At 37.9% G+C, this 14,241-nt stretch overlaps 1 protein-coding gene across 1 annotated transcript in view; it reads right to left on the reverse strand.

The window, feature by feature from the left end:
- Positions 1-303: 303 nt before the first annotated feature.
- Positions 304-14,241, reverse strand: part of KAT14 (lysine acetyltransferase 14) — a 62,818-nt gene continuing 48,880 nt past the window's right edge. Inside the window, exons 9-10 of the mRNA XM_032219753.1 lie at positions 6,574-6,764; positions 304-575 (exon numbers count right to left, since the gene is read on the reverse strand). Of these exons, the coding sequence (XP_032075644.1) occupies positions 402-575; positions 6,574-6,764 (365 nt within the window). The 3' untranslated portion in view covers positions 304-401. The remainder of the gene's footprint in view (positions 576-6,573; positions 6,765-14,241) is intronic.

Below are 14,241 nucleotides of genomic sequence, written 5' to 3' on the forward strand. Positions count from 1 at the left end.
ATAAATTAAAAGCAATCCCACTCCTTACTAGCACTGATTGGTGTTACCTAGTTTGGATAATGAAATGTCTGCAAAAAAACAACCAGACTCAGAGAGTACCAAAGATCCCTTATTTAAACCCCTAGCTATAAATATTCTCCTGTATTGATACTGTTATTATTTAGCACTTGAACAGATAAGGTTCTTCACAAAAATATTGATCCAATTTCACCTCTATAATAAATTGCATTTTTTTTATTTTGAATGGATTTTTCTTGTCAAGAATTCATCTTCTCAGAAATGTCAAAGAATTCTCAGAAAAGCTGAACAGCAGATATCCAGTTTATTACAAATGAATAAAACAGAGCACTGAGGAGCATTTTCCTTTATTGACAAATCTTCTACAAACTTATCTACTAAGCTTATCGTCGCAATCTCAGGAAGAAGGCATGTTTGCATTCCTTACTATCTAAAGGGTAGTATTTGTCATAAAAATCTAAAATATATTCCTCAGTTTTAAATCCAAACTTCTGATATAACAGCATTGCAGAATTACTAGCAGAGACATGGAGAGTTGCATCTTTTCCCATGCAAGTCTGTAAAAAAGAAAAGAAAAAAACAATTATATTAAGACGGTTACATGATTCCTTTTCTTATGTTTTTTTTGGCACTTCCATCATTTATTTTAATTGTTTCATTGGTTTGCTGCTATTACATTTACAATTTTTTTCTTTTGCCAGAACATTTTTTTAATTTATTTTATACACATAAGCACATCAACAGAACACATAAACACATTAACAAAAATAACCACATAACTTAAAAACAACATAGGAACAATAAGTTCCATTGTATATCATACAGCAGTTCCGAATCGGTTTCTTTGCAGTTAGTGTTTTCCCTTCTATACATTTCTATCTTGCGTTCCTAATCTCGTTATTCATTATCCATTTTTATATACATTTCTTTATTTATTTATACTTAGCTACTTATGATCAAGTATTATTTACCTATATTATGCTTTATATTTTTACTGTCATTCATTCTCTTACATACAGTTATAGGTATACATTCACATAGTTATTCTTTTTCTTTGCCATTCTTATATTATTATTATTCCATTTAAAAGGTTATAAGGTATAATTTGGAATGTATTGTTTACCATCCTTCACACCTGCTATGACGCCACCTTATTTTCTCTTTCTTTTCTTTTCTCCCTCCCTTCCTTCTCTACTTCCTTCCTTCCTCTTTTCCTTCCTTCTTCCTTCCCTTACTTCTCCCCTACTCCTACCCTCTGTCTTCACCTTCCTACCCTCTCTTTTCTCTCTTCCTCCCTCCTCTCCTTCTCTTTCTCTCCCACCCACCTCTCACTACCTCTTTCTTCTTCCCCTACCTCTCCTCCACATCTCACCTTATTTTTTCTTTCTTTTCTTTTCTCCCTCCCTTCCTTCTCTACTTCCTTCCTTCCTCCTCTCCTTCCCCTTCTTCCTTCCCTTACTTCTCCCCTACTTCTGCCCTCTTTCTTCTCCTTCCTACCCTCTCTCCTTCTCTTTTTCTCTCTTCCACCCTCCACTTCTTTCCTTTCCTTCGTCCCTCCATTCCCTACTTCCTTCCTCCCCTCCTTTCCTTCCTTCTTCCCTTCCTTTCTTTTTCTATTGTTATAGGTGTATTTTTCAAATCCAATTTATGTTTTCTTGAGGGTGTTATTTCCACAAGTCCATTTTTTTTTCATATCATTTCCTTTTTTCTCTATCATTCTACAGTCCATATTCCAGCTATCATCCTGATTTGATTTCACCAATCATGACCCCCTTTTACTCATAATTATTATTTTTGAGAGTTGTTCTATTCTTTCATTGCTTTTTATTTCTTTGCTCCATCCATCTATACCAATTAACCCATATCTGGTCTACTTTCAATTTCTTAGGAATATTAAACATCTGGGCTCTTTTTTTTTAGTGTGTTCAGTTCATTCAAGTTTATTGACATAATTGTTATTTCTTGATCCATCTTTAGTTGAGATTGTTTCTTTTACTTCTAGTTTGTGTCTGACTTTTCCCTCTCGCGCCTTCCTTCTCTGCTCTCTCTCTTTCTTGCCTCTGTTCTTCTCTCTTGCTTCTTCCGCTGTCTTCTAATGTTTCTTTCTCTTGACCTCTGCATTCTAGTTCCTCTTTGCTTCCTTGTTCTCCTTCCCTATTGCAGTGTTCTTCATAGAATTTGTGTGCTTCTTCTAAATTCTCTATCTTATATCTTTTTCCTTGCCAAGACACCAGAACCCCTTCTGGTACCAATCATCTGTACATTATTCTATTTTTATTTAACTCATTTGTTAAAAATTGGTATTGCCTACGCTGTTCCCGAATTCTCCGTGGGATCTGTTTAAGCATGGTCAGCTCTTTTCCCTGTAGTATAATCATCTCTTCTCTAGTTTTTTTGTACACTTCATCTCTGGCAGTTTTCTTAGCGAATCTTACATGGACTTTTCTCGGAAGTCTGTTTCTTCTTGCGTAGTTAGTATTCACCCTGTAAGCCTCATCAATATTCCCTCTCACTTCCTGTTCTTTTTTTTTTGAAATTCAGTGAGGGTATTAATCATTTTTTCTTTCAGATCTTCCTCCTCCTCTTCCGGTAGGTTTTGAAATCTTAGGTAGAATGCTGCTTTTTCGTTTTCAAGTCGGATTCCTTTTCTTAATAAGGTAAATAACTTAAGTCGGTAGAAATACCAGATCCTACATTAACTTCCATTTAACACTGTTCATGTTGTTCCCTTGTAAGGAGTGAAACATTAGCACTGAAACTGAGTTCTTAGTACAACATTAACAAATAAGAAGGAGAAAGAGAACTTCAGACTACTGGTAGTCATTTAAGAAAACCTCAAGAATGGCACATTTGGAGAAATGAACCATTTTAAAAAATAAACTGACCTATTACTTAAAATGTTTTGGAGAAGATGCTGCAGTCATGACATGTGCTTATATCCGATGTTTTTGATATATGACAGTGTTATCCTTTTCATGCCTTGTATTAGTTGCGTTATAGTGGGTTGAGTGGTCCCAAGCTTTTTGACAAAGTTGTGTGAGTATCTATTTTGTTGGAAGATGTTATATAAGTGGTCTATTTTCTTTTTCTGGTTTCTGCAATGTGTTTGAACTTGTTTGAATAATGTTCTTACACAGCTCTTCTTGTGGGAGTTTGGGTTGTTAGTTTGATAGTGGAGCATTTGATTAGTGTGGCTGGTTTTTCAATAGACATGTGCTTCTAGTTTGCACCATTTCCTCTGCAGTGGAGGATACCCAGGAATTGTAGTACACCTTTTCTTCTTACCTTGTGAAATATATTCCTTTGAAGATGTTAATTTTTCATGTGTCTTCTCTAATTTTTGCTTTATTATGACAAAGTTATCTACATATTGGATCCATACTTTTGGTTGCATGTGTGGGTCTGCTATTACTTTTAGAATTGCATTACAGTCCTGAAACCTTTTTTTTTTTTTTACAATAATTTACATTTTGAGAAGGAACAATAAAGAAAAAAGAAAGGAAAGGAAAGAGAGGAGAAAGAAAAGGAATAAAATGCACACCTCTCATTTTAAGAAAGAGATTTCCCATCATCATGACATGTGTAAACAATTTCATAATCCCATTACCCCTTTCATTAACAAGTATAAAACTCTTCATCCCCAAACCCTTAATAAACAGCTCAAATAAGTAAATCTTCTCCTTATCTAATTGTCATCAAAGAATCCAAGCAGAGTTCCAAAATATTAAAATCAATTAACAACTGTAAAAAGTCAACTTTCCACATCTTGACTATTAACTACAGTATAGATGAAATCCCCATTTTAAAGGCACAAAAATGTTCAAATCATCTAATATAAACAAAATCTAAAAGTTAAGATAACAAAAGAGACCTTTCCCCTTTAAAAAGACACCAAAAACTAATAACACAAATCAAATGCCAGCTATTACAGAGATAATTTCCCCAAGTAGCAATGCATCTTTCAAATGCATATTTCATATCTCAACTCTAACCTACTCACAAATATAAACTCATGTACACATGTACATATACATATATAGTGTTTTCCCCAAAATAAGACCCACCCTGAAAATAAGTCGAAGCCTAATTTTTTTCAGGGTGGGCTTAATATAAGCCCTACCTCAAAAATAAGCTTGGTGGATGGGTGTGATCAGCACGAGAGGTGGCGTGGTAGGGGGCGATGGTGTCCAGTTGCTACTGCAGCCAACTGGCCCCTTGGGGCAGCGCAAATACCGCTAATTCTGAGCATGGAGGCATGCACTGTGTCTCCTTTGCAGAAGGGGGGGGAGCCCTGTTCCAATCAGCACGTAGCAGCATAACACAGGGGGTGATAGAAGAGAGAAAGCTTCTTGATTCCTGTGCATGTCTTTTCACTCTGTGTGTGTGTGTGTATGTGTGTATAGCAGAGCTCTAACCAAGTCTTCTTGCTGTCCTGCAAATATGCAACGATCGCCGTATCTTTCAACAGCTGGGTTGTGCGCGTATTTGCTGACAACCTTTAAATTGCACTCTTCTCCCTCGGGAAGAGCTCTGCTCCCCACCACACAAACACGTTTAAACTTAGTGAAAAGTAAAAAGATATGCATAGGAATCAAGAGGATTTCTTTCTCTTTTCCCACATCCAGCGCTCTTAAGCTGATTGCCATGAAAAAGAAACTGGCGTGCTTTACTCCGCCCTCCATAAATCCTCTCTGTGCAGAAGAGGATGAAGATCCTCAAAATTCTGCCGTGTGCCAAAAATGCAGCTTCTGAGGAATGTGCCGCTTCTGCAAGTTGGGGGGTCACTTTGGTGCACAAGCCTGGCTGGGGGGGGGGGACGCTGCCTACGCCCCTCAAACGCAGCTGCCTTAAGATGCAGAGCACCATGTGCTGAAAGTGAACCTCCTTTCTGGCTGCAGCAGTCAGAGTCAAAAGTGGGCCACGTGGGGGAAAACGGCAAGGACTCTGTGAGCGGGGGGAGCAAGAGCGAAGGCAAGGAGCTGTGTGTTAACCCGGTGGGAGGTGGGAAAGGTTTCGCAGGCACTGGCGCATGACTCTGCCCTTCACCTTCCTGGCCGGGTTCCACAGCTGAGGGGCAATGGAGCAAACCGCATGCAGTTGGCAGGATGACTTTTGCTCTTCTCTTTTTGGACACGGGCTTCTGCTTATTGGGCTGCTTCCCTGAAGCCAGCAGCTCTGCAGCCAGCTGCTTTGCTTTTTCCCTCTTTTTCCTGCTTGTGTGGCAGCACCAGCAGCAGACAGAAGCATGGGGGAGGCAGGCGATCCAGATGCCTTGTGCTGGTGCTTGTTAGGCGCAGCTGCAGGCAAGACAAGGGACAGGGGGACGAAGTGTCCAGCGTGTTGGGATTGCCTCTACCTCTCCCATGCCTCTGCCTCCATCTGCTGCTGGTGCCACCATGCAAGCCTCCCATGATAAAAAAGAAGGAAAAAGCAAAGCAGCCCCCCCCCCCCACCCGGGCCTCTGCCTTCTATTGCTGCCAGTGGTGCAGTGCAGAGGAAGAGGGCAATCAGATCCAATCTCTGAGAGTTATAAAAGAGCTGGCAGTGATGTGCTCTCTTCCTTTCTCTCTCTAACACATACATACACATACACACACACACACACACAAACGTCCCTCAACCCTGGGACAGCCACATCCCTTCACTAAACTGCTTCCCAGCTTCGTTCTCTGCTGCATATGCAGGCAAGAAAAGTAGTTTGTGGGACTACGGTTAAAGAAGTAGTTCAGACCTTCCAACTTATCATGAAAAAAATCTCCCAAAGTTGGAAGGTCTGAACTACTGTATTTTTTTTTACTGTAGTCCCATAGATTACTTTAGTTGCCCTGCATGCGGTGGCGGAGAACGGAGCTGGAAAGCAGGTTAGTGAAGAGATGTAGCTGCCCTGGGGTTTGGGTGGGGTGGTGGTGAGAGTTTGGCATGGGTGGCCTCGCTGAAGGGCCTTCAGGTAAGCCGGTGTGGGGTGTGCGGGACAGCTCCGCACCCGCTGCCTTGCTTTGTCCCCCAATCCCTCCACCGCCTCCCTTCGTTCTTCACAACGTGCAGTCTCTCACAGTAATGAGAATTGCAGGCACAATTGCTTCCCACAAGTTACTGTGAGAGGCTGCATGTTGCTTCTAGGCAGAGGAGGCTTGGTCCCCTTACTTGGTTCCCCTCTGCTGTTTTTCTTTCTCTCTGTGTCTCTCTCTCTCACACAGAGAGACATTTGATTGCTTGAACTGCTGCACTGGCTTATATGGGGCGGTAGGGCTTATATTGGACACATGTAAAAATCAAGCTAGGGCTGATTTTGTGGATAGGTCTTATTTTCAGGAAAATACGGTATTTTGGGTAATTAAAAATCTGCAAGAAAAAAATCAAGCTGAGAGCACCAAAGACCCCTCATTTCAACCCTGAGCTACAAATATTCTCCTCTATCGGTATTTTTTCAGGTGCTACATCAAGGCCAAAAAGCAAAATAGAAAAATAGGTAAATAACCTCCTTAATTTTGAAAAAGCTGAACAATGAATAAATCAAGTCATATTTCTCAGGATAACAGAATCATTTCAAAGTACCTGAATAAGATGATATATCATAAAAGTTGCAATCCCTGATCGTCTCCACTCAGGATGAACGAAAAGGAAAGAGATATATGCTTCATTATATTTGACATCTGGCACCATGAAACCAAAAGCAACTATAACTTTTTTGTAAAGAACGACAACACTGAAATCTGGATACTGTAGGCATTCTGACAGATCAATCCCTATAAATAATGAAAAAAGGAAACCACAATGACATATTCATATTCATAATGGAAATAATTAAATGTTAGTGTGTCATATAAAAAACTATATAAAAAGATATTTTCCAGGTGGTAACTATATTGCAGCAAAGATATTTTACATATCAAAATCTAACATAAACATGGATGACAGTCCATTTCATTAGAAGCATAGTATCGGTAGACCTCACTTATCAAAGGCCAAGTGCTCACTTTCCTATGTCTGACCCTTTTTTCTTCCTCCACTCACAGAACACAATGGAGAGGAAGAAGCTGGGAGCATATTAGGCAAACAGCTGGCACTAGCACATTCTTTCAACATGTATCCCCCATTGTGTGCTGCTTAATCTCTTTCACTTAATCTAAAAAAAATGTAAATACAAACACTTAATTGCCTTCTTGCTAATTATCTTAGTGCCACAATGAACATTCCAAAGGGCAGGGGAGTAGGGAGAAAGGAAAGCTGAAATAAAACTGTAAACTCAGTTGTGGTTAAGTAGTTTTCCATGATGTAGTTTTTGTGATTGTTAAACAAGGACTACCTGCATCTAATCATATAAACTGTGGTCAATATAACCTATTAAGTGTGCTAATCTTTAAGAAGCAACAAGACAGTTTTTATTTTAAAAATAGTCTGAGAGTTAATAAAAAGCATTGTTGTTGTTGTGGTTGTTAGTTGCGAAGTTGTGTCTGACCTATCGCGACCCCATGGACAATGTTCCTCCAGGACTTCCTGTCCTCTACCATCCTCTGGAATCCATTTAAGCTCACGCCTAACTGCTTCGGTGACTCAATCCAGCTACCTCATTCTCTGTCGTCCCCTTCTTCTTTTGCACTCAGTCTTTCCCAGCATTAGGCTCTTCTCCAGTGAGTCCTTCCTTCTCATTAGGTGACCAAAGTATTTAAGTTTCATCTTCTGGATCTGGCCTTCTAAAGAGCAGTCAGGGTTGATCTCCTCTAGGAGTGACAGGTTTGATCGTCTTGGTGCTCAGCCTTTCTTACAGTCCAACTTTCACAGCCATACATTGCAACTGGGAAAACCATAGCCTATAGTTATGACTATATAGTGGGACCTCAAGTCACAACCACAATTCGTTCCACAACCTTGGTTGCTACCCAATTTGGTCATGGCCTGAATCTAATTTTCCCATTGGATTGTATGTAAATACGATCAATCCGTTCCCCTACAAACTATCTATCTATCTATCTATCTATCTATCTATCTATCTATCTATCTATCTATCTATCTATCTATCTATCTATCTATCTATCTATCTATCTATCTATCTATCATCTATCTACCTACCTACCTACCTACCTACCTAACCTACCTACCTACCTACCTACCTACCTACCTACCTACCTACCTACCTACATACCTACATACATACATACATACATACATACATACATACATACATACATACATACATACATATATATATATATATATATATATATATATATATATATACACACACACACATATACACGCACACAATTATGCCATAGAACTCAGTTAATAGTAAAATCCTTTAATAACACTAAGAAAACCTTGAACAACAGAGAAAAGTATTCTGAGAGAGGGGAGAGGTAGGTTACTGTATTGCGGGAGAGTCTGCATCCACAATGGAAGGACGATGGAAGGATGTTCTCCTTCAGATGTTATCTCTCTTGCGAATTATTAGTCTTCTAATGTTTCATCTTCAGGAATTTCTGGATTAGGGGCTTTCTGTTTTTTTAACCGTTTAGTCACCAAAAACTGATAATGACTTGTCTTTTCCTGCGCATCAAAACTATGGAAATGAGAGATGAATGATAATTCATCATGTTCAACATTCTATTCGTGGGAGTTTTGCTGGGGTGGTGCTTTTCAAAGAAATTCTGGTACTCATTCCATTTTCCTATGATGTCTTTCAACACATCACTTTTAATCACCTCCCTTTCGTCTTCTTCTTCCCCCAATGACTGCTCCTCAGTGAGCACCTTATGCTGCTAATTCTGGAGTGAAACGAGTTCGTCCATTGTCAGTTCCTCATCATGATTTTTGACCACTTTCTCAATGTCATCACTGTCGACTTCAAAACCCATGCTCTTACCCATGGACATGATCTCCTCCACAACAGGGGGCTCAAATCCTTCAAAATTTAATTCAGCAACGCATTCAGGCCAAAATTTGTTCCACACTGAGTTCAAGGTCCGGTATGTGATGTCTTCCCAGGCTTTGTCGATGAGGTTGATGTAATGAACAATATTAAAATGGTTCTTCTAGAACTCTTTTAGGGACAAAAACATCTCTTCAGTCACATTAAAATACTTGGTGAAGAGTCCCTTAGTGTACAGCTTCTTAAAGTTGGAAATAACTTGCTGGTCCATGGGTTACAGAATAGGAGTCGCGTTTGCGGGGAGAAATTTGACCTCAATGAAACTTGACACATTGTCCATAAGATCAACCAAACTTGGAGGGTGTGTCAGTGCATTGTCCATCAGAAGAAAGCACCTTTCAGGCAGATGATTGTCAGAAAGGTATTTCCTAGTAGTGGGAGAGAACATCTCGTGCAGCCATTCCAAAAATAAGTTCCTTGTGACCCAACCCTTCATATTAGCCTTCCACATCACGGGCAGTCTGGCCTTGTTGACACTGTGGTGTTTGAATGCATGAGGGTTCTTGAATTAGTAGATGAGTAGCAATTTAATTTTTAGATCGCCACTTGCATTCGCACACAGCAAAAGGGTCAATCTGTCCTTCATTGGCTTGTCACCGGGCATAGCCTTCTCCTCCTGTGTGATGTAGGTCCTCTTCGGCATCTTTTTCCAAAACAATCCCATCTCATCACAGTTAAACAGTTGTTGCAGGACATATCCTTCAGCCTCCATTAATTTAATGAAATCTTTTGTGAACACTTCCGCAGTAACAGCGTCAGAACTAGCATCCTCTCCATGCCTTACAACACTATGAAAACCACTTCTCTTATGAAAGTTTTCAAACCACACTTTACTGGCTTCAAATTCATCACTTTCTCCACTCGAAGAATGGTATTTCTGGCGCAAATTACCATACATCTTCCTAGACTTTTCACATATGATCGTCTTGCTTATGCTATCACCTGAAAGTTGCTTCTCATTCAACCATACTAACAATAGTTTTTCAGAGGACGGACCAGCGTCTCAACGGTATGCACACGAACTTCGGGTCTCCGGAGGAGCGGCAATATCCCACCACTCTGGGAGGCTCATCTACACCTGGAACTGTCTTGTAGGGACAGTGAGGAATGAGAGCACGGGCAGAGGTGAAGGGGATCGCCGCAAACCCCCTGGAACATCTGCAATAGCTTTCAACCCAGATGGGAAGGAAGACAGCCATTGCAGAGTTGAGGCGGCTTCACAAAAGAGAGAAGGAAGAGGCTTGGAACGTCTGGGTGAGATTGTGATAATACACTGGGGCAAACTGTATTCAAAAGTTTGTTTTTTTTTCTCCCTGATTGACTGACTGACAACAAAGAGAGAAGACTAAAGTGTGTGGGGGGGAGTGGATTACCCCTCCAAAAGGTAGCGGCGGAGAAATGAATGCCAATATAAATAAAAGATTCATCAAATAGTTTTGGGAGGGTGGTTTGGAGAAATAGAGAGCAGTCTGGATAGAGTGGATTGCCAGTGAAATTTTTAAATTTTGATATTAATATTTGAAGAAATTGAACTCTGAGATTGCTCTTAGAATTTTCTCCCCCCCCCCAACTACTCTTTTAAGTAACAACAGTGCCATCTAGTGGCAAAAGAGAGAATACAAAATGATCTTGAACAAATGCATAGTGATTTGATAAACAAAGAAGTGATAAAAACTGCTACATAAGACAAAACACCAGCTGTGGATTCATCTTCGGCGCTTTTGTTTTCTAATTTCCTGATTATAACTTTGGAGCTCTGGAATTGTTTTGGAACCATTTGGAACTGTGGAGCTTTTGCTTATATTAAGAATAGAAGTTATTTTCTTTAGGTGAATCTGTACTTGGTTCCTTTTTTTAAATCAATTTCATTCTTGATTTTTCCTTGAAACTTTCCGTTTAGTGGGTACTTACTGTCTGTTACAAAACAGACAAACACGAAAGAAGATAGAGAAGGAACACAGGAGACTGGAAAGAGAACTACAAAGAAACCCACAAAATGTTAAAATTAAATATTTGATAGACCTAGAAAAAAATATATTGAATTTAACGGAAAACAAAAAAGTGGCAGATAAAGTAAAAGTCATAAGACAAAATTTCTTTGAAAACGCAGATAAACCAGGAAGATGGTTGGCGTATAAGATGAAAAAAGAGAAAGAAAAAAAATGCATAAATCAACTATTAAACCAAGAAGGGAAGAAAAGGAAAAATAATAGAACAATATTATAAGGAATCATACCAGCAAGACACAGTGGCAGTGGAAAAGATAAAATAATATCTAGAAAAGGCGGAAATACCTAAGGTTCCAGAAAAATTTAAAAAGGCATAGAAGAGAGACTAACTATGATGGAAGTAACAGAAGCAATAAAAAGACAAAAAAAGGGGGAAACACCAGGTCCGGATGGATCACCAGCGGAATTCTATAAAACACTACAAGATATACTAAGCAACATCATGCTAGAAGTATTCAATGAGCTGTTACTGAAAGCAAAAATACCAGATTCTTGGTCGGAGGCCTATATAAATCTTATCCCAAAAGAAGAATCAGACTTGCAGCAAATAAAGAACTATAGACCAATCTCTTTATTAAACGTGGTTTATAAAATCTTTGCATTGATAATGGTAGAAAGACTCAGACTGTTAAGTGAATTTATACACTCAGTTCAAAATGGCTTTTTACCCAAGAGACAAATTAGAGATAATATGCGAATTATATTGAATGCATTAGAATATTATGAAGTACACCCTAGGAAACAAATGGCATTGTTATTTTTGGATGCACAGAAAGCTTTTGATAATGTAAATTGGCAAGTTATGATAATGCAACTGCAAATGATGGATTTTGGGGAGGGATTCATAAATATGGTTAAAACTATTTATAAAGAACAACAGGCTAAAGTGATGGTAAATGGGGATTTGACAGAAAAAGTGCCTATTAGAAAAGGGACCAGGCAAGGGTGCCCGCTATCTCCACTATTATTCATATTGACACTAGAAGTTTTGAACAGAAAGATAAGGCAAGATAAAGATATAAAAGGAAGAATATAAATTGCAAGCATTTGTAGATGACTTGGTATTATTGGAGATCCAATAGAAACAGGTCCAAAACTACTAGAACAAATAGAAGAGTATGGAGGAGTAGCAGGATTGAAAATTAATAAAGATAAAACAAAAGTTTTAGTGAAAAATATAACAGAAAAACAGAAAAGAGAAATAATGGAGAAATTAGATATTCAAATAGTAAAACAAATCTAACATAATAGTATATTAGATATTCAAATAGAAATATTTGGGAATACAGTTGACTTCAAGATGTGTAACTAGTAAGGAATATAATTATTATAAATTAAGAAATCAAATTGAAATGGATATAGAGAAATGGAAAAACTTATAGCTATCACTAATGGGAAGAATAGTGGCAATTAAGATGAATATATTACCAAGAATATTATTTTTATTCCAAACAATCCCGATAAAACTGGAAAAAAAGTATTTCAAAAAATTAAATAAAATAATAGAAAAATATATTTGGCAAGGAAAGAAAGCAAGAATTAATATAAGAATACTACAAGATTCTAGGATTAGAGATAGATTTGGTGTACCGAATTGGGAATTATACTATCAAGCAGCAGCTCTAATGTGGATAAAAGAATGGATATTCCTAAGAAATGCAAGGTTACTATCCTTGGAGGGACACGATATGCAACTAGGTCTGCACTCACTTTTGTTGAATGGGAAAAATAGAATATATGGTTATTTTCAGAGACACTATGTAAGAAAAGGTTTATATGCAGTATGGGAAAAAGTAAAAGGAAAGGACTATATGGAAGTACCAATGTGGCTTTCAATGGTGGAAACTGTGACACATCAGAATATTAGTACTATGAAAAAGGTTATTAGGTACAAAGATATATTAACAGTGCAGGGAGAACTAAAACAGAAGAAAGAATTAGAAGAACAAGGAACTGATACAGGATGGTTTAAACAAATACAAACAAGATATGAGAAAGATGTTAAAGAGTATGGTTTTAATATGGAAAACTCAGAATTAGATAGGATACTCATGGGAACGAATGAAAAAATGATTAAAAAATTGTAGTTATCTACTTAGAATAAATTTAGAAGAAGAGGTTAAGGAAACAATGATAAGGTGGGCAAAAAACTTCTAGAACTAGAAAAATGGCAACAACTATGGGAAAGGAATTATAATTTGACAATGGCGACAGCATATAAAGAGAATTTATATAAAATGTTTTATAGATGACACATGACACCTGAAAGATTAGCAAAAATGTTTAAGGATAAATCAGCTAAATGTTGGAAATGTCAACAATTGCCAGGAACATATTATCATATGTGGTGGATGTGTAGGGATGCAAAAAGCTATTGGATTAAAATATAAACATTGTTAGAGAAAATGATACATTAACCCGTATAGTTTAAGCCATAGGTATTCTTATTGGGTATTCTACCAGAGAAATATAGTAAAGAAGATTCATATTTGATTGTACAAATAATAACAGCAGCTAGAATTGTATTTGCACAAAACTGGAAAGCAGACAAAATCCCATTGGAAAGGGAGGTAATAACGAAGATATTAGACTGTGCAGAAATGAATAGGTTGACATTGAGAATAAAGGACAAAGAGGAATCATTGTACTACAGGACATGGGGGCGATTTCATGAGTGGCTTGAAAAAAGATATAAATAGAAAGAAAAAGGAACAAAACATGAAATATCTCAGACAACACATGATTAAAATGGGGGGAAAGGAGATAAGAAAATATCAAAATGTAAATATACAGACAGAAAAATGATATGAATTGACATATGTTAAACAACAATTATAAGAATGTATATTTAAGAATGAATTTGAAAAGAAAAATAAAAAACATTTAGCAAAAAACAACAATAATAGTTTTTCCACCTCTTCCAGCACTTGAGGCCTCTACTTGGTTATCATTGTCACTCCCCTGGCAACACTAGCTGCTTTAATAGCCTCTTTCTGCTTCAAAATAGTTGAGATCATAGACTTTGATTTCTTGTACTATGCAGCAAGTTCAGTAACATGCAGACCACATTCATACTTCTCAATAATTTCCTTCTTCAATTCAATTTCAATTTTCTTTAAAACTTTCTCACCAACATTACCATTCTTCACTTGATTAGAGGCCATGGTTAATTGCAAAATTCATGCAATATGGGTCCCTAACACACAACAGGAAATTTAGCGTTTAAAGAAAAATGTCACGGAAGGGGAAATCAGCTGCAGCCGCGTTTGATCGCCACCCAAGTTT

Source organism: Thamnophis elegans, chromosome 6 (assembly GCF_009769535.1).
Source record: "Thamnophis elegans isolate rThaEle1 chromosome 6, rThaEle1.pri, whole genome shotgun sequence".
Classification (NCBI taxonomy): Eukaryota; Metazoa; Chordata; class Lepidosauria; order Squamata; family Colubridae; genus Thamnophis; species Thamnophis elegans.